Source organism: Ovis aries, chromosome 9, assembly GCF_016772045.2.
Source record: "Ovis aries strain OAR_USU_Benz2616 breed Rambouillet chromosome 9, ARS-UI_Ramb_v3.0, whole genome shotgun sequence".
In the NCBI taxonomy this organism is placed as follows: domain Eukaryota; kingdom Metazoa; phylum Chordata; class Mammalia; order Artiodactyla; family Bovidae; genus Ovis; species Ovis aries.
This window is the reverse complement of record NC_056062.1, coordinates 45,358,702-45,384,026: the sequence shown is the minus strand read 5'-3', so window position 1 is coordinate 45,384,026 and position 25,325 is coordinate 45,358,702. Positions and strand designations below refer to the sequence as shown.

Here is a 25,325-nt window from a genome sequence, read left to right as displayed (position 1 = left end):
AACTTTGAATTCTGGCATTCCTCTGGTTCTCAAGTCTTTAGACTCAGAATGACTCACACCCTTGACTGCCCTGCATCTCCAGCTTCCACACAGCATACTAGACCATGGGACTTCGTGGCCTCCATAGTCACGTGAGTCCATTCCTCTAATAAATATCCTAATTGTGTGTGCATGTATGTACACAGGCTTCCCAGGTGGCATTAGTGGTAAAGAACTCACCTGCCAATGCAGGAGCCATAAGAGATATGAGGAAAATCCTCTAGAGGAGGAAATGGCAACCCACTCTGGTACTCTTGCCTGGAGAATCCGGTGGACAGAGGAGCCTGGCGGGCTACAGTCCGTGAGGTCACAAAGAGTCAGGCACCACTGCAGCGACTTAACACTCACATATGTACGTGTGTATTCTGTTTATTTGGAGAACACTACAATGGCACCCCACTCCAGTACTCTTGCCTGGAAAATCCCATGGACAAAGGAGCCTGGCAGGCTACAGTCCGTGGGGTCACAAAGAGTCAGGCACCACTGCAGCGATTTAACACTCACATATGTACGTGTGTATTCTGTTTATTTGGAGAACACTAATACAACATGAAGCTATACCTACATCTGTCTAGGACCTGTTAAGGGTCAAACTGATTCAACTTCCGTTAGTACAATAGCCAACGTAAGATCAAGCTAGGGAGAAAAACTCTTTGAAGAGAATTCCTATGAATCCAGAGTGCTGGGTTGTTTCAACTCCTCTCTTTCCCTTCTTCCATAGTATCAAACCCCCCCCCGCACACCAACCCAAGAGGCAATATCTTTATGCCAATTACGAAATTATTATTTCTTAACAAATCCATATGTCTACATTCTGTTCAATAACATAGAAGCTGGGCCTCTGAAAATTTCACTTCCTTTGTCAGCTGGCTTCCTGTTAAAGTTACACTAAAAGCAGGAAGTCTCTGAGAAACCCTTCAACCCTCAGGATATTCTCTCCAAAGATGCTGCACCCACACCAGCTAACAGGACAGACGGGCATGCCCTCTTTGGACTTTGGTACGTGCGTGTGAGCCCAGTAGTCTCCAATTCTTTGTGACCCCATGGACTACAGCCTGCCAAACTCCTCTGTTCATAGGATTTCCCAGGCAAGTATACCACAGTGGGTTGCCATTTCCCTCTCCAGGGGATCATCTCAGCCCTGGGATCGAACCTGCATCTCCTGCGTTGGCAGGCAAATTCTTTACCACTGAGCCACCTGGGATGGAGGCATTGTATACCACAGTACATTGAGCAACCCATTAGATGCCCCTCCATTTTTTAAAGATATGTTTGACGTGGACCCTTTTTAAAGTCTTTATTGAATTTGTTACAAGTATTGCTTCCGTTTTATGTTTTTGTTTTTTGGCTGCCAGGCATGTGCAATTTTAGCTCCCTGATTAGGGACTGAACCTGCATCCCTTGCATTGGAAAGCAAAATTGTTTTTAACCACTGGACCAGCAAGGAACTCCCAACATGCCCTTGTGCCTGGAGTCCAGAGCAAGATCAGACACTGCAGCAGGTCCAGCTTCAGTGCAAGCGGCTCCAGCACCCAATCCTCACACTCTGGTAGACTCGACAATACTTGCCTGTGCCTGGTGAGATGCTGCTTTGAGTGGCTGGCAAGCCTGCACAGGAGAACCACAGCAGATTCCTAGGCATTCTTAGTAAAGTCCAGTCTGCTTCTCCAGGTAGCCAGTTTCTTTTTGAGATATACCTCCCGGTTTTTTACTGGATCCTGGAAGGACACCTGACTCTGGGACATGAATTGGCCATAAGATTTAAGCTGCCCATCATGAACTGGGTATTCTCTGACTCGTCAAACCATAGGATTTTCTTTTAAGTCTTTTTGAATTTGTCACAGCATTGCTTCTGTTGTTTATGTCCTGATTTTTTGTACACAGGTATATAGGATTCTTGGGTTCCTAACCAGGGATTCGAACCTGCATTCCCTGCATTGAAAAGCAGAGTCTTAACCACTGCACCTCCCTCAAGGGAAGTCCCCAGACAAGAAGACTGAATGTGCACAACAGCAATCCAGAAGGCACAAAGTTACAAGCGCAGGTGGCCCAGATTCTTCCAGCACACACTCAGGCCACATTCCTGCTCTCCCTCAATTTACACATATGTCTTCACGGAGAGCCCTTCACTAAACAAAACAAAAATCCTTGAGACTGATTTAGACCTAGTCCTGCATGACACAGTGGCATAAAATCAGCAGGCACGATATGTCCACTCGGAAGCATCCTAGAAAGGCAGGCAGAAGGACTCCCAAACTTTCATAATATTGACTTGTCCGCTTAACTGATCCACTGCCAGAAGTCAGGCACCACTGATTCATGGACAGTGGATAACAGCATGGCTCAGAACAGAATTGAAATATTGGTTTCAAAGATGTCGAGGCAGAGGTATGTAAAAGAACATCTTTAAATGTGTACAAAAACTTAAGGTATTTGTTACCTACATCTTTAGAGTCTGAAGCAAATTTAAAAAAAGAAGAAGAATTGAAATAATGAACAACAATATACAAGGTGAGGAAAGTGGTGGCTAGAGGCAAAGCATTATTCAGGAAGAAGGTAATGATACTGCTCAATTTCAAATTTTAAGATAAACACGCATCCTATTATCTCTGAGATAACAGCAAAGAAAAGAAATTGAGCTCAAAACTTCTAAAAGTGAAAGGAAAAAATGTTAAGCAACATATTAGCAACTGAAATTCAGCAACACAAAAAAACAGATTATGTCTTTTGATCAGAATCATTTTCTCCCAGAAATGCAAAGTTGGCTTAACATTATAAAATCTAGTAATACAATTCTCCCCATTAATAAAGAAGAAAAATCATATGCTAATCTCAATATAAACAAAGAAAGACTTTTAAATATAACCGAACTCAACTTTTAATTTAAAAATCCTAGCAATCTATTAAGAAAAGGAAACTTCCCTAAGATCATTAAAGGTTTAAAAAAAAAAATCTACTAATGTTGCAATGGTCATTCTTCTTAAATCAGTTCAGTTCAGTCGTTCAGTCATGTCTGACTCTTTGTGACCCCATGGAATACAGCATGCCAGGCTTCCTTGTCCATCATCAACTCCTGGAGCTTGCTCAGACTTACATCCATCAAGTCGGTGATGCCATCCAACCATCTCATCCTCTGTTATCCCCTTCTCATCCTGCCTTCAATCTTTTCCAGCATCAGGGTCTTTTCCAATGAGTCAGTTCTTCACATCAGGAAACCAAAGTATTGGAGTTTCAGCTTCAGCATCAGTCCTTCCAATGAATATTCAGGACTGATTTCTTTTAGGATTGACTGGCTTGATCTCCTTCCTGTCCAAGGGATTCTCAAGAGTCTCCTCCAACACCACAGTTCAAAAGCATCAATTCTTCAGCACTCAGCTTTCTTTATAGTCCAACTCTCACATCCATACAAGACTACTAGAAAAACCATAGCTTTGACTAGACAGACCTTTGTTGGGAAAGTGAAGTCTCTGCTTTTTAATATGCTGTCTAGGTTGGTTGTAGCATTTCTTCCAAGGAGCAAGTGTCTTTTAATTTCATGGCTGCATCACCATCTGCAGCGATTCTGGAGCCTAAGAAAATAAAGTCTGTCACTGTTTCCACTTTTTTCCCCACCATTTTCCACTTTTTTCCCCATCTATTTGCCATGAAGTGATGGGACCAGATGCCATGATCTTTGTTTTTTGAATGTTGAGTTTTAACTAACTTTTTCACTCTCCTCTTTCACTTTCATCAAGAGGCTCTTCAGTTATTCTTTGCTTTCTGCCATAGGGTAGTGCCATCTGTATCTGAGGTTATTGATATTTCCCCTGGCAATCTTGATTCCAGCTTGTGCTTCATCCAGCCCAGCATTTTGCATGATGTACTCTGTATATAAGTTAAATAAGCAGGGGTGACAATATACAGCCTTGACGTACTCCTTTCCCAATTTGGAACCAGTCCTCTGTTCCATGTCTGGTTCTAATCTGCTTCTTGATCTGCATACAGATTTCTCAGGAGGCAGGTAAGGTGGGTTGGTATTCCCATCTCTTTAAGAATTTTCCACAGTTTGTTGTGATCCACATAGTCAAAGGCTTTGGCATAACTAATAAAGTAGGTGTTTTTCTGGAACTCTCTTGGCTTTTTCAAAGATCCAATGGTTGTTGGCAATTTGATCTCTGGTCCCTCTGCCTTTTCTAAATCCAGCTTGAACATCTGGAAATTCACGGTTCATGTACTATTAAAGTGTGGCTTGGAGAATTTTGAGCATTCCTTTGCTAGCGTGTGAGATGAGTACAATTGTGTGGTAGTTTGAGCATTCTTTGGCTTTGCCTTTCTTTGGGATTGGAATAAAAACTGACTTTTTCCAGTCCTGTGGCCACTGCTGAGTTTTCCAAATTTGTTGGCATTTTGAGTGTAACACTTTCACAGTATCATCTTTTAGGATTTGAAATAGCTCAACTGGAATTCCATCACTTCCACTAGCTTTATTCGTAGTGATGCTTCCTAAGGCCCACTTGACATCACATTCCAGGATGTCTGACTCTAGGTGAGTGATCACACCATCACGTGGTTATCTGGATCATGAAGATCTTTTCTGTACAGTCCTTCTGTGTATTCTTCTTAATATTTTCTGCTTCTGTTAGGGCCATACCATTTCTGTCCTTTATTGTGCCCATCTTTGCATGAAATGTTCCCTTAGTATCTCTAATTTTCTTGAAGAGATCTCTAGTCTTTCCCAGAGCTTTTTTCTTCTTAAATCAGGACACAGTCAAAAAACAAAAAGTATTACCACTTCTATTCAACACTGTATTAGGGATCTTAGTCAAGAGAATAAGACACAGAAGAAGAAAAAAAAGACAAAAACTACTGAGACTGAAAAGAAAAAAAAGGCCATTTTTCTTTTTTTCCACTAATAACAGCCACCATATGAAGACTGAGAAAAAGAGAAAACTTAAAATGACTAGAAAGAAACAAATGACATTATCATTTTCACAAGCAACACAGTTGGCTACAAAGGAAAATTCAAAATAATTTCAGGCTACTGCTAAGTCACTTCTGCCGTGTTCGACTCTGTGTGACCCCATAGACGGCAGCCCACCAGGCTCCCCCGTCCCTGGGATTCTCCAGGCAAGAACACGGGAGTGGGTTGCCATTTCCTTCTCCAATGCATGAAAGTGAAAAGTGAAAGGGAAGTTGCTCAGTCATGTCTGACTCTTCACGACCCCATGGACTGCAGTCTACCAGGCTCCTTTGTCCATGGGAATTTGGCATGTTCCTAGATGCACATTTAAAATAAAAATTAAAACCTTTCTTCATCATAATGAATTCCACTTTCTAGTCCAATCTCAGAAAATTAGCAGTGGTAACACCTCCTTTTGCTTCTTTCTAACAGAATAGGTTGGACCTGAAACCCTCTTGTGTCAGGACTTCACTAAGCTCAACAGTTTTCCCAAATTGCACTTTCAAATATATACTAAAATACAGAAGAAAGCAAACCAATCAATATAGTTTTGCCAGCATCTTCACTGGTCCAGCATAAAGAATGATTAATTTATCTATCTGTAGCTCACTGATACATTTGTTCTACATTAATGAAAAGCAAGTGTGGACTCCACTGTATATTCAATGATAAAATCTCGGGGTTAATGAAGAAAACTTCAAGTTGGGAATTAAACCATAGTACATATGCTATGGTTTTAATGAATAATCTTCATTATTTAGTCGATATGAGACATTGTGAGAAAAAAAGAAAAAAGAAAAAAACACCCTCCATTTAAGAAACTCAGATGTAAACCCTTTGGGAGTGTACTTAGTCACTTAGTCATGCCCGACCCTTTGCAACCCCGTGGACTGTAGCCTGCCAGGCTTCTCTGTCCATGGGATTCTCTAGGCAAGAATACTGGGGTGGGTAGCCATTCCCTTCTCTAGGGGATCATCCCAACCCAGTGACAGAACTCCAGTCTCCTGCATTGGCAGGAGGATTCTTTACCATCTGAGCCACCAGGGAAGCCCCTTTAAGAGATAGAAGGCAATCAATTCAACAAACAAAAAACGATGCCCTTTATTTCTGCCTCATCTTCCTCATGCTCGCATAGATTGAATGGAGTCATATAAACAGACATGTTTTAACTTTACACCAATTACAATATTTGTACCTACAAGGATAACCTTATAAACAACAGAAAATCAAAATCAGTCTGTCACACACACAAATGAGGGGATCAGTTGACTCACACAGCTGATTACACAGATTTTAATTTCTTTTATCTCTGTAGGTCTTCTTTTAACCTTCTTTGAGGTCTTTGCATATTTTTCATTGTGAAGCTTAGAAAGAGTCGAAAGGTTTTGCCTACTTTGTGTATAAAGACTACTTTCTGTTTCTGAAGACCATGCAGTTTTTACGCATTTACTCATTCGACAAGCATTCAATTAACTTCTATGATGCCTATACTACAAGTTAGATACTCTGGAAACAAAAATTGGAGGAAAAAGCCAACAATATGTTTAGAAAGACAAATCATAACCCAGAAAGTAGTGAAGTAACAACGTGGTTAACCACAAAAATGAGTGGCTTGGCCCCCAAATACAAAAGGAGTTCACAGAAACGGAAAATCTAGGGAACTTAGGAGAGTACAAACATATTTAATGAAAGAGGCTTAGCTTAACTATACCCTGGTGAGCGGCACATGTTGAAAAGGGAGGGTACAGTAAATGCCCTACACTCAGACCTTCAAGTCGCAAACTTTCAAAGATGCAAACATGTTCCATCAAAGTCAGGTGTGAGTGAAACTGCAGCCTGCCCTCCGTCTCCTACTGCTGGATTCTTCAGGTCTACCAAGTTCCACCTCCTCTCTCTTCTCCAGTCAGTAACTCTTCTTGCCTGTTACTAGATGCCAGGCCTTGTGTGCCAGCTGTTATACTGTACTACTGTACTTTTCAAGGTACTGTACTGTAAGATTGGTGCTTCCCAGGTGGTGCTAGTGATAAAGAACCCACCTGCCAATGGAAGAGACTTAAGAGACAAGGGTTTGACCTCTGGATCAGGAAGATCCCCTGGAGTCTGGCATGGCAATCCACTCCAGTATTCTTGTCTGGAAAATCCCCATGGACAGAGAAGCCTGGTGAGCTACAGTCCACAGGGTCTCAAAGAGTCAGACACAAATGAAAAACTTGGCACGTACTGTAAGATTAAAAATGCTTTATTTTTGTGTTTGTTTATTTTATGTATCATTTGTGTTAAAAGTATTATAAACATATTACAGTAAAGTACTATATACTCAATTGCATTAGTTGGGTACCTAGGCCAACTTTGCTGGACTTAAAGCAAAACAGAGCTCATTCGCATGTAGGGGACTTGCTGCAGTAGACATCGGGGTATGTGTCCAGATACTTCATTCAAAAACAAAAGCTCATTCTGCCAGCTGCCAGGAGTGTTGACTCTGAAAGCCTCTCACCTGAGGCATTGCCCAGAACTGTCCTTGCACAGAAGGCAGCTGCCTCATCCAAGGTCACATTCTCTCTCTGTTGGAAGCCTGCTTCTAATGACTGGAATACAAAGGGCTGACCCTTAGGCTTTTATTGGAACAACCCTGAAGGGTCTTCCAGTTCCAAGACTCCTGAGGTAATCCTCCCTGCGTGCTCAGCTGAGGACTCTGTTGTCACTGCCCTGGAATATATTCTTCCTCTGTGTGTGCCCTTTGCAACCCCATGGACTGTAGCCCACCAGGATCCTCTGTCCATGGAATTTTCCAGGCAAGAATACTGGAGTGGGTTGCCATGCCCTTCTCCAGGGGATCTTCCCACCCAGGGACTGAACCCAGGTCTCCTGCATTGCAGGCAGATTCTTTACCATTTGAGCTACCCAGAAAGCCCAACTTTTCTCTTACTTCCCCCTCTACTCAAACCCACTCCCCTCACTCCCTTCAAGCTGCTTCTCCCATAAGCATCCCACAATTAAACCTCCGCTTGCAAATCTCCACTTCAGCGTATGCTTCCCAAGGAACCTAGTCTATGACATTATAGAAGAAAGGGAAAATATTCCATGTAGAAAGAATGTCAAGCAAAGACTTGGTATTACATGTATTGGGGCAACTGGACAAACTAGCCTGGCTACCACTGAAGAGACAATGAAAACCATGATTAAGCAGATGTTGGAGGACTTTGAATGCCACCCTGGTTTGGAATTTATCCCATAATTCAGTGTTTCAAAATCTTTGCATCTTCAGAGGCCCAGCCCTGTGATTTTATCATCTGGATGCAGTGCCAAACATGACACAATGTAAGCTTGAAAATTCTCTAAAGTTTGAATACTTTGAAAATTCACATGAACCTTACATTTTGTTCATGGTTATAGGCATCTGTCATAATCCATGCATGCTCTTATTTAAGAGGCATGACCATAGTGAGTGGAGAACAGCATATTTTGTTGTTGCTGTTTAGTCACTAAGTTGCGTCCGACTCTTTGCGACCCCCATGGACTGCAGCCCACCAAGCTTCTCTGTCCATGGGACTCTCCAGGCAAGAATACTGGAGTGGGTTGCAATTTCCTTTTCCAGGATACCTTCCTGACTCATGGATCAAACCTGCATCTCTTCTATTGTAGATTCTTTACTGCTGAACCATCAGAGAGCCCATATATTTATTTTTTAGTAGAGAAATACATGGTAAATAGCACTGTTTGGATGGTCAGTGTTAGCCACATGTAGAATGGATCAGGACAGGGCAATACAATGGACTTGTGCAGGTGCCAGGATTATGTTGGTGATGATGCAAAGAGAAAGGACAGTGTTTTACACGATAGTCTTTTCATAAGATCTCACTGAAAGGATTTGATAATTCACTGGACATATTTGTGGAAGGAAAGGGAGGAGAGAAAGATACCTGGGTCTTGGGAATAATTCTTAAACCACCACTGAAACAAAGACGCAAGGACAGCAGGGCTTCTTGTGATGATCCAGCTCCTTTCTTGTCACTTCGAGTTTAAGGCACCTAAAAGATGTTCTACATAGAAAAGCCTTTCAAACAGTACCCACTCAAAAATATCTGTAGGGTGGGCCATGTATCAACCCACTGATGTGACAGCAGAGTTCAGTCTGGCCTTATAAGTAAGTAAGTTAGTTTCAGACGCTCAGTCATGTCCAACTGCTTGCGACCCTGTGGACTGTAGCACACCAGGCTCTTCTGTCCATGGGATTTCCCATGCAAGAATACTGGAGTGGGCTGTCATTCCCTTCTCCAGGGGGTCTTCCTGATCCAGGAACCGACCTGGGTCTCCTGCATCGCAGGCAGATTCTTTACCATCTGAGCCACCAGGGAAGACCAGTCTGGCCTTTCATGTCCAAATGAAATGCAGTGTATTTCCTCTACAAAGCTTTTGGTCACCTTCTTAAGGCTATCTCAGTTTTAAAGCCTCTTCATGCTTAGGGCAATTGATTCCTGAGTATTCTGACAAGGATCTAGTGCACAGGATGAAATAAAGTTTTGTGAAGCCAGTTAGCAGGTAAAATCCACAGTTCTGTGTTAATAAAGTGCTTAAAAAGAAGCTGAGGGAGTGAGCATGGCATGGTTTAAGGGTTGTTTCTGAAAATGTTTGACTCACTCCTTTCCACCTCCCCACCTGGTACCATTTCTACTCACCTGGTCCTCATTTTCACTCTACCTGCTCCTGTTCTCTCAACATCATCATTTCTAATTTCATCAACTCTATTAGTGTTTTCCTCCCAACCTCTGCCAAAACTCTCCATAAAGGATCTGACTGGCAAGAAAAGTACCATCAACATGCAAATAGAGTCCTCACATGGGCCTCAGTAAGGGCCTCTAGAAGATGAAACGATATTAAATAAAGAACTTCATACTAAAAGAAATAAGAAACAGTGCAGTAATTCAGAGAGCTTGAAAAACTGGATGGTTTATGGGAGCAAAAAGTGCCTATCAACTTGGTACCTTATATAAAAACTATAAACCATTATTATTTCCATTCTTTTTATATGTCAAATACAGTTATAAAAATATTGCAAATGTAATCTTGAACTCATTTCTTCTACATTTTTAATGGCTCTAAAATATCCTACCTGGGGAGAGGTTTATTTAACTTTTTTGAATGTTTGGTAAGAGGAATAAGAATGAAAGCCAGCTGCAAGAAATGGGCTACTGTGTATCACTGGGATAAGTCAGAACAAGGGAGACCAAGTCCCTTTCCTCGTGGAGGATATATTTACAAGGGAGAGTCAAATATTGAACAAATGAATAAGAAAAAACACCAGAGATTGATGAGTATGGAAATAAAACAGTGTTGTATGATGGAGACTAACTGGGAAGCTGTTAGACTGAATGGTCTGTGGGAAATCCCTAGTAGCCCAGTGGCTAGGACTCTGCACTTTCAGTGCCAAGGGACTAAGATCCCACCAGCCAGGCAGTATGGCCAAAAAAAAAAGTTATCTGTGAGAGCCTCTTTGATGAGATATTTAAACGTCTGAATGGAAGAGAAGCTAGCACAGGAGATGAGGGGAAAACTTTCACGCAGAGAAAACAGACCAAGCAAAGACCCTGAGTCTCAGATCTTGCCTTTTAGGAAGCTTCATCTCTGCTCCTCAATAGACTCATCCCAGGAGACATCATCCTGCAAATAAATTCTCCCTAAACAATCCGGAAGAAGCCAAAGAAGTATTTCCAAAAAGAAAGTCAGTGAGAGTGTGTATCAATAGGAAACATCATTCAAATATATCCTGTAATGCACCTAATTTATTCAGATTATTGGTGGGTCACTTTGTGATTTATATCAAACGTGTATTCAGCCTTATTTCAGAAAGAATTGAAGGCACTCTCCAAAGAAGCAGAAATTATGATCAAATGGCATTAACAGAAAGTGGGAGGGAAAAGATAAAGTAAAACAAATGACAATACGGGAAAAGGAATGAGTGTATGAGTCGTCATGATGATGGCCTACATTCCGACTATCATCAGGCTATGAGTTTTCCAGAAACCTATGACAAAAAAAAAGGGGGGGGGAGGAAATACTTATAGGTACACAATTCAGAATGTTTACATACTATTTTTGACATTATTAAAATGTGCAGTAGTTCTTACAAAAGATGCTGCCTAATGTTATGAGCATGCCACTCCATACATCCCATAGTAGACAAAATATGCATTATCATAGTCTAATTTGAAAAATGACTCTCAGTGGCAGTTTCTGAAATCACTCCACAGTTCAGCTCAGCAAAAGTAATTCTTTCATGGGGCAACTTTATGCAGACTGGGTATCCAAATCATTGCTCAACTAAATGTATCCTAAAATACACTTTTAATACCTTGAGAACATAATGCACTTCAGGAATTCTTCTCTAAATATTATTTCTCAAAACTGAACTATTCACAAACCGAGTGACTCTGATCTCTGTCTTGGATTCCTGACCAATCTCTAGACCGTAGCAATGAGATGTAGCCAAGTGTACACAGGCCTCAAAGTCTTAACTTAATGTTAAGTGAGGGTTAGAATGAAAATAATTCTGCAAAAGCTAAGACTTTCTGTGAGCTTCCAAAAAGCAGAGTATTTGTCACCTGTGCAGCAGACGATGAGATGGTTAGATAGCATCACTGACTCAATGGACATCAATTTGAGCAATCTCTGGGAGACAGTGAAGGACAGGCAAGCCTGGCACGCTGCAGTCCATGGGATCACAAAGAAGCAAATATGACTTCACAACTGAACAACAACATATATATATACATATGCATATTATATTTTAGTAGTTTCTTAGAGATAGCATTTAGTTGGATCGTGTTTTTAATCCATTCTGACAATCTATCTTTTAACTGGTATATTTAGACCATTTGCATTCAATTATTGACATATTAGGACTAAAGCCTGCCTTTTTTTTTTTCTGTTTGTTCTTTCTTTTTCTCCATTTTCCTGTTCCTGTGAGTTATTTTCACATTTTTTAAAATTTCTTTTTTATTTACCTATATTTTTTGACGGCATCTTATTGTATAGATTTTTTACTTGCCCTAGTATTTCAACTCCTAAAAGATGATGCTGTGAAAGTGCTGCACTCAATATGTCAGCAAATTTGGAAAACTCAGCAGTGGCCACAGGACTGGAAAAAGTCAGTTTTCATTCCAATCCCAAGGAAACGCAATGCCAAAGAATGCTCAAACTACTGCACAATTGCACTCATCTCACACACTGGTAAAGTAATGTCCAAAATTCCCCAATCCAGGCTTCAGCAATATGTGAACCATGAACTTCCATATGTTCAACCTGGCTTTAGAAAAGGCAGAGGACCCAGAAATCAAATTGCCAACATCTGCTGGATCATTGAAAAAGCAAGAGAGTTCCAGAAAAACATCTATTTCTGCTTTATTGACTATGCCAAAGCCTTTGACTGTGTGGATCACAATAAACTGTGGAAAATTCTGTAAGAGATGGGAATACCAGACTACCTGACCTGCCTCTTGAGAAATGTGTATGCAGGTCAGGAGGTAACAGTTAGAACTGGACATGGAACAACAGACTGTTTCCAAATAGGAAAAGGAGTACGTCAAGGCTGTATATTGTCACCCTGCTTATTTAACTTATATGCAGAGTACATCATGAGAAACGCTGGGCTGGAGAAAGCACAAGCTGGAGTCAAGATTGCCAGGAGAAATACCAGTAACCTCAGATATGCAGGTAACACCACCCTTATGGCACAAAGTGAAGATCTTAACAGCCTCTTGATGAAAGTGAAAGAGGAGAGTGAAAAAGCTGGCTTAAAGCTCAACATTCAGAAAACTAAGATCATGGCATCTGGTCCCATCATTTCATGGCAATTAGATGGGGAACCAGTGGAAACAGTGGCTGACTTTATTTCTGGGGGCTCCAAAATCACTGCAGATGGTGACTGCAGCCATGGAATTAAAAGACACTCCTTGGAAGGAAAGTTATGACCAACCTAGACAGCATATTCAAAGCAACAAAGCTTCATCTAATCAAGGCTATGGTTTTTCCAGTAGTCATGTATGGATGTGAGAGTTGGACTATAAAGAGAGCCGACTGCCAAAGAATTGATGCTTTAAACTGTGGTGTTAGAGAAGACTCTTGAGAGTCCCTTGGACTGCAAGGAGATCCAACCAGTCCATCCTAAAGGAGATCAGTCCTAGGTTTTCATTGGAAGGACTGATGTTGAAGCTGAAACTCCAATACTTTGGCCACCTGATGCAAAGAGCTGACTCATTTGAAAAGACCCTGATGCTGGGAAAGATTGAGGGCAGGAGGAGAAGGGGTGACAGAGGATGAGATGGTTGGATGGCATCACCGACTCAACGGAATTTCGGTAGGCTCCGGGAGTTAGTGATGGACAAGGAGGCCTGGCGTGCCTAGTTAAAGGGGTTGCAAAGAGTCGGACACAACTGAGTGACTGACCTGAACTGAACTGAGGCTTCCCAGGTGGTGCAGTGTTACATAAAGAATCTGCCTGTCAATATGGGAGACACAAGAGACTCAGGTTCAATTCCTGGGTTGGGAAGATCCGCTGGAGGAGGAATTGGCAACCCACTCCCATATTCTTGAATGGAGAATCTCCATGGACAGAGGAGCCTGGTGGGCTATAGTCCATGGGGTCACGAAGAGTCAGACACAACTAAGAAACTGAGCACACATGTACATACTACATATTATATTATACATGCAGAATTAATCAACAGGTCTTGTCATTTTACCAGCTCAAGTAAAGAACAGAAACCTTACCTCCTTTGTACCCCTTTTCTCTTCCCTGATTATATTAATAATACAATTTTCTAAGTATTTCTTCTATATACATTTAGAACCACATCTGGCATTGTCATAATTAGAACTTCAATCATACATAATTTAGTAAATTCGAGAGGAGAAGGAAAAGGTATTACCTGTACTCATTTTTGTACTATCTGTACTCATTTGTATTTTTGCTCTCTCCATGTTCTTTCTCTTTCCTGATGTTCTAAACTTCCTTCTTCTTTTATCGTTGCCTTTCTGTTTAGAGAAATTCCTTTAGCCGTACTTTTCAAGAAGGACTGCTGATGACAAATTTTCTTGGTTTCCCTTTTATTTCTGAAGGATGTTTTCTCTATAGAATTCTAGATTCTTTTTATATTTTTTCAGCACTTGAAAAATACTGTTCCATTGCCTCCTGACCTCCATGGGTATGATGACAAATCTGGTGTCATTCTAATTGTTTTTTCCTCTATAGGGACAGTGTTGCATTTCTCTGGCTGCTTTCAAGATTTTAATCTCCTTTTTTCCCTAGAAATTTCATTATGATGTCTCTTGGCATGGATTTTATTACAGGGGTGGCCTTGTTACCCCTGCTTTCTTAAACTGAAGTATAGTTGATTACAATGTACACAGGTACACAGCAAAGTGATTCATATGACTATGTGTATATATATATATATGAATATATAATCTTCTTCAAATTCTTTTCCATTATGGGTCGTTACAAGATATTGAGTAGAGTTCTCTGTGCTATATAGCTTGTTGTTTCTTTTATATACAGTGGTGTGTATCTGTTGATTGCAAACTCCTAATTAATCCCTCCCTCCCCCTCTCCCCCTTTGGTAACCATGAATTTGTTTTCTACATCTGTGGATCTGTTTCTGTTTTGTAAATAAGCTCATTTGTATCATTTTTCTTTTTTAGATTCCACATACAAGTGATTTTACATGGTGTAGGATTTCCCACACTTGTGCGTGTCAGTCACACACAAGTGTGAGTGTGACTTTGTGAGTGTGACCATGCTTGAACCAAGATATACGACTGCCCTGAGCACCATCCCAACCAATAATTTTCAGTGACAAAATGTTAGAAATAAGTAAACTAAGTAAGAAATTAACTAAGTAAATAACCTGTACAGGTTAAAAAAAAGATACAAGTGTTCTCACAACCAGTATATGTTACCCTTGCTACTGTTTTAAGTAACATTCATGTGCTGTCTTTAAAGTGTCTCACTCCAATGTGTTTTCTTAAAACAGTCCTAACAAGATCTTTAAAGGGAAGGTACTGTCTGGTTCTGTATATTTTCAAAACTAAAGTAAGCCTATGTCACCAACTCCAGTGTCTCAACACACACACACACACACAGACACACACACACACACACACACACACATCACAGCAAAGCACAGATAATAAAACCTGGCATCACCTAACAATTTCAATTTGTGATTGGTAAATGGAGATTTTAGCTTATATCATTGTTTCTTACAATGTGGCCCAAGAATTAAATATGTGACAGTCCTTTGTTCTACATTCTACTACATTCAGATGCCTCAGCTCCTGTTCTGATCTCCTGAAGCAGTTTTTATGAGCACCATTAACTAAAGTCCTGAGAGCTTTGAGAAGAATGATAGATCAATATGTCCATTTTACACTAGTTTCATTAATTTTCTAGTATGAGATTTTCCAATTTTGTAAAGTATATGTAATTCTACTCTCAAAAACTAAGCTCTCTCATGATTAAAAAAAAAAAAACTGTTGCATAAGGAACTCTTCTTCAAATAGAAGAGAACTTATCCATTTTCTCCCTTTAATCACTTAGAGTGCACATCAACCTTAAAAAATTAACTACTCAAACTGTAATCCAAGCTAATAGAGGAATATATGTAATATGTTACTCCCCCAAATCAATAAAATACAAAGTGTATAATTCTGTCCTTGTTTGTTTTTTAGTGAGGAGGTCTAACACTTCATGACCCAACTTTACCATCACTTACAATTTATCAGTGGAATTAGCTAGTCAGTGCCTGAAAATGTGAACATTTAATAAAAACCAAGTTGGATCTATTTCCTAATTATGTAGAACATTTACCTATATTCCAAACTCTATTCTATCACTTGGAGAGAATATGGGGAATTTTAAAAGTTAACAAACACCAACAGCATCTATTAAAAACTATACTTTATATTCTAGAGAACATTCCAAATGTATTTATGTTTCTTTTGATGTAATCAACTGTGCCACAGAGGGTTATTATGTTTCTCCTTTAAATATATGTAGGTATATTTAGTATATGTATATACATAATTTAATATATATATACAAAATTGTATATAGTCTCTAATCTTTAGACTACAGGCAAAGAAAGGAATTCAAGTAGCTCCAGCAATTCTGTTAATATTCTATTAATACTCTGCTTTTGTGGACTTCCTTTGTTCACACTGTTGGCAAAAACAAGAATCAATATATATACTGTAGGACTTTATGAATACTCTACAACAATGAGTTTGGGTTGAAATAATGGTTGCATATCTCAAGACAGTACATCGTTAACTTAAAAGTTGGTCAGAAAAATAAGAGATCTTGAAAATCTTGGTAACGTGAAACCGGTTATGATCACACCCTTGTCTGCTCCCTTTCTGTGATGGGACATTAATTTGCACCCTCGTTTTTCCTGCAGATGTCATTCTCCTTTCATCTGTCCTAGCCAAGGTGCTCCATCCTCCGCTTAGCTCTTCCTCTTGCCGCGTTTCAGTCTTAAAACACCGCGGTCATGTAAAATTCAAAAATGACCACAATGTTTTGGGGTTTATTGTGGGGAGTGGGCAATCTCGATCCCCTCCCCACATCCTCTCACAGCAGGTCGGTGCCCAACTGGCCGGCTGAACCAGAGAGCACGGGGGCCGTGGGGACCCCCTCCCGGCCGGTCTCTGCAGCTGCCCAGAGCCCTGGCCACCGGCGGGACGCTCTGCCCCTGTTGGCTTTCAGTCATTCTCTCCTGTTCTCCCGCTCTACAGTATTTTGTCATCAGTCCTCTGATGGCGAGAAAAAAACAGCTCAGAGTCCCACGTCTCCTTCCCATAAATATGCCTGTGCTTTTCCCGAACCTTTCTCCGCCCCCTTTTCTTCCCCCTACCCCCATCCCAGCACAGGTAGGGGCTGCAATGCAAAGGGCTTTTTTTTTTTTTTTTCCATCCAGAGGCCAATGTCAGCGCCTCAGCTGGACAATTTCATTCAACACGCCCGCACCTGCTGAAACCTACTCCCTATCAATTCAGTTTTCTCCCGGTTAACCTTATTCCATCCCACTGCTAAGCACTTCCTCCACCTTTTTCGGGTTCTACTACTGCCCACATTTGGAACAGGAAAAAAAAAAGAAAGCAACGCGCAAGACAGTGTGAATTCCAGGAAAAAAGTGAGCGTGTGTAAGACTGAGTGTGTGCATCCATCCGTCTCAGCCTGTCAGAGGCCCTGTGCATGTGGCGAGCGGTACAGGACAGTCAGACACCTCAAACTATCCCTGCCTGGGTCAGGCTGGCCCTCCCAGAGTTCACCTGTCCGCGCCCAGGTAACTGAAAAGGTGACCGCGCGGCCGCGTTCCAGGACACCTGGCCCGGGCAGAGCAAATGCCAGAGAAGCGGGGCCACGGGGGCGCCCCTCCGGTGTCTCCCTTCTCTCCCCGTACTTCCCTCCGGGGTGTTCTGCACCCCTTCTTCCTAAGACAAACGGAGCCGCCCGCATCCCAGCGCCTCACCTCAAACAGCGGACCGATCCTGTTCTTCTCCAGGTAAGCCTGGATCCGGGATTGCTGATGCGAGGCCATGAAGAGACCGAAGGGCCACGGAGGTAGCGGGAGAGGGTGCGACCGTGCGCCTCTGCCGGGGGACACCCCTGCTTTCCGCTGCACTGGGGCTGGGCCGGGAGCTCGGGAGCCTGGGCTCCCCCGGAGCGGTGAGCTGGGGCTCCGGGCGCGGGCGTGGGCTGCAGCTGCGGGAGCAGCGAGCGCGTGGGGCTCCGAGAGCCGGAAGCTGGGGCGCGGCGCCGCCAACTCACACAACTCGGAAGCGAGGCGGGCACTCATTCACCGCGTTCTCCTCCTCCTCCCCAAGCCCGCAGCTCTCCGCAGCGCCCGCGCCGGGGGACCTGGAGCGTAGGCTCCCGCTTCCTTTCTCCTCCGGGCGGCGGCGGCGGGAATCAGGGGGCGGGCGGCAAGCTGAGAGGTGCGGCTCTGCTTAAAGCACGCGCCCGGGGGCGCCCTCGGGCGGACCGGGGCTGCGGGGCTCGAACCCGCGGGGAGCGCGCGTGTGCGTGCGTGTCCGCGCCCGCCCGCGGCGGCGCTCTCGCCCAAGTGAAGGGAACACCCGCCCGGGCTGCTCCCGGGTCTCGGCTTGCCCTGCCCGCCCGCCGCTCCCTAGCGACAGCGCCGCTCGGAAAGCCAATGGTGGAGATGCTTCTTTCAAAGTGCACGTAAATCTGGCGCTTGTTGGCTACTCTTTGGCAGCTGCAAAGGCATTCGGAAAGGGGTTGTCCACACCACTCCTTCTGAGCCTCTCCTCGCACCTCCACCAGCTCAGGGTCCAAGGTGGACAGAGTTGTGAGAAGGAGCGTGGGTCTGAGGGTGTACCACGAACATGAGGTAGCCGTCCATCAGGCCGTCTGGCTTAGCTTAGAGCGGGTCGATGGGCTCAGAATCCCGCTGAAAACTCCCAAAGTACAGACACCCAAAGGTTGGGAGGAAACCTTCAGGTTTTGACTGGAGGAAAGCGATGAAAGCAAGCTAGCCTCTCCTTCCAGTTTGCCTTCCTAATCCTCATGTGGATTACCACACACACATAATTATGGCTATATGTCTATAGCTGCATCCCCAGTACTACAGGATTGCACTCAACGATGTTTCCTTTAGATGCTTCCTGTGTGTGTGCCTATGTGCTCAGTCGCTTAGTGGTGTCTGACTCTTTGCGACCTTTTGGACTGTAGTTGGCCAGGCTCCTCTGGCCATGGGACTTTTCAGGCAAGAATACTGAGCTGCTTTGCTGAGCTCCTCGAATTTAGCCAATAACTTTATTATGCAGGGGTTTATAAGGGAAGATCTCCAGGCAGCAGAGGCTCCTTCATAAGTTCTCTTTCTTGTGGAAAAAAGAAAACTCAATGAAGCCTCCAAAGCCGACTTCTCTGTCTCCTAACCATGATGTGCTGCCAAAATAATAAGATTTTAGAAAACATGGTTTAAAATGAAGGGAATATTTATCCTAAAGTAGACTGCAAGAGTATAGATTTCCTTGTCTTTTGCCAGCCACTATGTTCTGGGTTTCTGAATAAAGATATTCATATGAATATGAATATGATATTCATAAGATATGAATAAAGATATTCATAATATCTTTTTTGGTGTCAGTGGTTTTTCATCTGTACATTTTAAATTTTTTGTATTAATTAACTTTTTAAGATTGTTTCTATATGGACCATTTTTAAAGTCTTTATTGAACCTGTTACAATATTGCTTCTGTTTTATGTTTTTGCTGTTTGGATTCCAGGCATGTGTGGTCTTAGTTTCCCAACCAGGGATCAAACCCACACCCTCTGCTTTGGAAGGGGAAGTCTTAACCACCAGACCACCAGGAAAGTCCCTTATCTGTATTTTAAAGGAATGTAAGTAGTACTTTAAGTAGTACTTAAGTAGAAACATGCACTAGTAAGGAATGGAATATCCCAGAAGGTATTGTTAATTCTATTTCAAAATTCAGATAAGAAACCTGCCAGAATACCTAAGAGCATAACCATCATTGATAACCTGAAATAGACATGATTTGCATTGGAAAGATGCCCAAGTTAATACTTTCACAGCCAGACTCAGGTTATCTGCCCAGGGAGAACTAAACTGAATAGCAGTGAGGTACCCAGGGTTATCACATATATTCAACTGACGATCAAAGGCCTACTTACTTACATATTTTTTAGCATGTTCAGGAGAAATTAAATATATAGAGTGAATATCAGCGTTTTATTTGATATTAGGTATTGTATAGTATACCTAATATGACTCAGCTAAAAAGTCAGGCATTTTCAAATATCACATAGTACCAGAGAATCAGAATGGTACCTTTCTTAAAGAGACATGAGGAAAATGCTTCTTTAAATCAGACTATTAACCTACTTAATAAGTCTTCGCCATGCTCAGAGTACTGCATCCAGGGCCTTGAATGGAAAAGACAGTTTTCCTGGCAAAATACTTAAGCAGTAAAGGGAAGATGATGAAGATATATATAGTATTTATGTGTATATATATATATTAAAACAGTAGACATCCCCAAATTATATTTTTTTTAATTCATAAAATATTTCAGAAGTTTTTCAAGGCCTTAAATACCATCTCTTCCACAAAGCACTTGGTTCTTTCCACTTTTCCCCAAACTTCATTACTAAAATAAATATTCATTGCACAACCTGTCTTGGTAGACGTTACATTAGAAGTGAGAATTCAAACGTGACGGGCCTTGTCTTTTTCTCAGTTGTTCAGTCTTTTTGAGACAATTGGTATATACAAGGATAATGACATTATAATGTATTGTGCCAACATATACATTATACATAAAATATGTATTTATATACATAAAACACATAAAACATAGATACATACAATATGCTGTGTGAGTACTAAAGAATGAAAAAATTACCTGTGCCCATATCATCAAGGAATGCTCTGTAAAGAAGATTGCATTTGAGTAAAGGATCAAAGGAACAATAAAATTTTAAAGTTTTCTAGATAGGATTGGTGAAGTGAGAATGAGGATGAAATTTCAAACTTTGGCATTAAAAAAAAAAAAATTGCTTTGGTTGCGACTCCACACTCCCAATGCAGGGGACAGGGGAACAGTTCAATCCCTGGGGAACTAAGATCCCATGTGTGGTGCAGCCAAGAAAACAAAAACAAACCAAAAGAAAAAACAAACAAAACAAAACAAAACAAAAAATAATAGCGTGAGCAAAGGTATACAGGCATAAAGCATGCTGGTGGTTAGAGAAACATAGGGTGGATATGGAAGAAGATTGGCATGTGTGGTTAAAAATGTAAGCAGAGTTCAGCTCACTAAAGGTCTTACTTCCTAAGAAATACAGACTTGCATTTCCTGGGTGATGAGACAAGACCGAAGAGTTTTGAAGAAAGGACTGTTATACTCGGGGAAAAGTTTTAAAAAGATTGCTTTGGTTACAACATGCGTGATAGATTGAAGAAAAATGATATGGGAAGAACAAAACTAATTTAGAATCTGTAAACAAAACTAATCCAAACCTAATTTAAGGTATGGAATCCACAAACAAATCATGAGGGCGAGACTTTGGACTGGGGATAAAAACATGGGGAGGATAGAAAACATTCAAGGAACAGTGAAAGACTGATTTGTTGATTACCTTTATTTAGGATGAAATTAGAAGAGGGAATCAAAGATGACCCTCTAATTTCTGCAATAAAGCTAAAAGGATTATAAATTATTTGCTTAAGTCACCCAATGAATAATTGATAGGGCCAGGTTTTGATTCCGTATTTTCAAACTCCAAAGCTAAAGCTACTTCCATTTTTTACCCTGTATCCTGAAAATTAGTCAAGAATTTCATTTCCGAAAATCAGCATCCCTTGGTAGCAAGGGCTATATCTCCAGACCTGGCACATAGTAGGCACTCAATAAATAGTAGTTAAATGAATGAATTAAATTTTAGTAGATAAATTCAATCCAGCTATGTTCTCTTAGGCCAAGCTGTGCCTCTGACAAAGGGCATTTATATTCTGTCTTCTTCTATTTAATTAATTGCATGCGTATCTTTAGTCTCTCTTTTAAATTACAAACTCTTTAAAATCATGAACTGTATCTTAATATTTCTCTGTGCTTTATAGGATGTAACATTGTATATTTTCATATAATATGTTTTTCATAAATATATCTTTAATTAAATTCTGTACCTTTTGAGAATTTACTTCATTTAGTCACTTTAAGATTGGCTGAAAGTAACCACTGTCAAAAAGTAACCACTGTCCTGCATTGAATTTCTTTTGCAAACATAACATAGTACCTTTATGATCTTTTCCCTTTTTTTGGCTTGAGTACAGCACGAAAAGGCCATTTTCGATGAGACTGTCTTGACCTCATTGTGCTACAAAAGTGCTTATCAGCATAATTTACAAATATACAGAATCCAATTTATAGAATGTTCTAAAAGCCCTCGTCTAACTCCACTCTGCATAGCTCCCGAAACAAATGATTTCTGATTAGAGACAAGAGAACAATAGTGAAGGCCAGTAGGCCTAATTAGGAATTATAAACAATGTAATCCCCTGAAATTAATTAAATATTGAAATAAGAAGACAGAGAAGTTCTATACCAATACCAGTACATTGAATTTAGGCTGGCCTGAAGCATATTTGCCCCCTTCCTGTATCTTGCTCACCTTGCTACTTTAAAACAAACTCAGACAACTATTTTTCCAAAGACCTCAGTGTATCATGCAGGATTTTAATTTTTGAGTAATTAAGTGGAGAGACAGCATCAGAGACTGAAATGGAAGAGATAAAGCAGAGACCTGGAGATATGAATATAGTCCTGACTGAGGAACTTTCCAAATATCCTTTGTATAGAAAATGACTGATAATTATGGCTTAAACCACATGATGGGATATGCCATAGATGGAAACTTTCAAAATACACATTTCAGGGAACAATTCCAAAGATGCCTGGGTATATTTTGATGCTAATGCATCAAAATACTATCATTTCACATAGTTCCATATACTTTCAGTTATAAAGACTGATTCAACATAATGCTAGGTTTTTAATTAGCCTAAGGACCCATATCTGTGTTAGTATGTGTGAAGGATCATTTAGGTCTCCCTTGAATTTGATTCTCTCTTTAATATCACCTCAGAAAAATGTAGAGAGTGTTTTCTTGTTTGCTCTTAGTTGGTGGTTCAAATGCAGCTGAAAGCGAGGGTGAGGGGGGGCATTATTTGAGAATCTATCAGCATCATCACTGAGAACGCTGACCTTGGAGTTCTAGCTCAGGACAGAATCTAGGTTTTGCCATTTATTACCTGTGTGATGTCGAGCAAGTTACTTAACCTCTCTATTCACAGCATCCTCATGTATAAACCGAAGATAAACAGTACCTAGTTCATGAGTTTATTATTAGTATTTCATGAACTAATATAGGAAGCATTAATATGAAGCCAGGTACACAGCAAAGATTCAATAAAAGATAGTGCTAATGTTGTTATTGTCATCATGTCATCTTCATTATCACCACTAGCATTATCAAATCCCTAAGACATGGACTTGCAAAATTCACATAAGCTGTATTAAACCAGTTTATCTGAAGAATTCCTAAGTAGAAAGAATGTCTTGCAAATCAAAGTCGTAAGGCAGGATATGAAAGTCTCTTAACTAAAGAAAATAAGAAAAGTACTTCTAAATTCAAAAAGAGAGCTGTAAAAAAATAATAAAGACAGCTATAAGGTGAATACCCACTCCAGTATTCGTGCCTGGGAAATCCCACGGACAGAGAAGCCTGGTGGGCTACCATCCAAAGAATCAGACACAACTTAGCAACTAAACAACAACAAAGGTGAGTATAGAGTGTAATATAAAATTATCTACTCAAATGGATTACTCTACATAAGAAATTACTTATAAGGGATGAAAGGTTTCCACATGAAGCCTGGTAAAAGGAGAACCAAGAGAAACATTGTGGTAATTATCCACACCTATCGAGCAGGACAAAAAGCCACAGGACCCAGCACAAATGAAACATTAAGAGAGGGTCATTAAGAGAGGGTGGTCATAGAGAGCTAGCTAGTTTTCTTCATTTCTGCCTGAAATGCTTCTCAGAATGAATTCAAATGATGAGCACATATACAGTATGGCTTATGTACCAGGTAATGTTATAAGCACTTTCTACACTGCACTAGGTCATTTCATCCTCAAAACAACATCCTGAAGTAGTTACCACTATTATCCCGTTTTATTCAGATGAGGCAACTGCGACATACAGAGGATAAGCAATTTGTCCAGGGTCCCAGCTAGTTAGTAGCAGAGTCCATATCTGAACTGAGGTAGTGTCTTAAACATCACTATATTGTCTCCCAAAGCTCTGACCACTTGTGTCATTTCCTTTGTACTGAATTTGTTTGGACCACAGGTATCTTGATGGCTGCTTTGACCTCACTGCTATGTTTATATTAGGAAGGAGGTAACCAGGGTGGCAGATATCCATGTAATTTCTGGTCCCATACTGAATGAAAACTTTGGCAAATTGGCTTATATGTGTCTCTTGAGAGTTAGCATAATACTAAGCAGTCACATTGACACTGATTGAACTGATAATATTGACTCACTGGACCTCCTAAACTGAGAACTCAAATGATACTGTCAGCTTGTGAAATCCTGCCATCCAGCCATCTCAGGGAATACCACTTTAACTTCCACATTTCAATATTCTCAGGTAACATTTCTATCTCTTTAATTTCCCCATTTAGCTTTTAATATGTGGCATGTTTACAAGCAATCACCATCTAAAATGCTTTGTATCAATAACTTTTTATATATTTGTATTACATCATGAATCATGGAAAGGAAATCTACAGATATCAAACTGCAGATATCTTTGATATACTCATTTTCAATAAACTTTAACCCTGACGTGCTTTTTGCTTATAATTTCCAAAATGATTTCCGAATGCTTTTTCATCGTAGTAAGTGAGAGCCTTTTTTAAGAAACATAGCTTAAACAATGAAAACTGCTACAGAATACTGTACCATGATACTGAATTTATTGACATGGAGGAGGAATGAGTGCAGATTGAGCAAATAAAAGATGACTTGGAAAGGAAAGCAGTTCTACTTGGTGTACACCCTGGGGAGCCAGGCACTCTGCCTAGGACTGGATGTGCTATTGCTCCAATCTAGCTATCAAGGAATAAGTAACACGGGACCTATTTCTCAAGCACACATCCCTGTAAATGCCACTAATGCTCAGCCATAACGTGGCACATCACAACCACCACAGCGCTAAAGGCTAAAGGTACATTTTAGCAGAATTAGTGGACCCACCATTGCCTAGGGGGAATTTAAATTTAAAAGAGTATGGCAGCTCTCTGCAAAAACACTCTGTAAGCCATGGTACCCAAAGCATCAGCAACTTTTCTCCTTCCCAAGCAAATATTGGTCCATTTCCTATGAAAAATACCCACCCCACCTCCAGCCCTCTGGTGGTTTTAGTCCCGAGAGTCAGAGATGTCTCTTTTGTAAGGTCTAAGTTTTTTTGCTAAGTTCCATATATGTGAGAGACTCACACTGAGTTATTGTATATCTACTGTGAAATGTTTCTGATGAGGTCATGAAGAATAGCAGCTAAACTTACTTTGTCTGGGAGGATTAGAAAGCTAAAAGCTAAATGAACAAATGAATGCATTCATGGATGGGTGGACAGATGGAAGAACGGAGGAAGGAGAGAATGAATTAATTAAATGCTGATAATTTATTAGGTAATCACGTGTATGTGTCTGTGTTAGTCACTCCGTAATGCCCA

The 25,325-nt window shown here is 40.9% G+C and overlaps 1 protein-coding gene across 2 annotated transcripts in view; it reads right to left on the bottom strand.

The window, feature by feature from the left end:
- Positions 1–18,101, bottom strand: part of C9H8orf34 (chromosome 9 C8orf34 homolog) — a 336,866-nt gene extending 318,765 nt beyond the window's left edge. For both annotated transcript variants that reach the window (XM_027973026.3, XM_042254288.2), the window contains exon 1: positions 17,506–18,101. In XM_027973026.3, coding sequence (XP_027828827.1) covers positions 17,506–17,832 — 327 coding nt within the window. In that variant the 5' untranslated portion in view covers positions 17,833–18,101. The remainder of the gene's footprint in view (positions 1–17,505) is intronic.
- Positions 18,102–25,325: the final 7,224 nt, after the last annotated feature.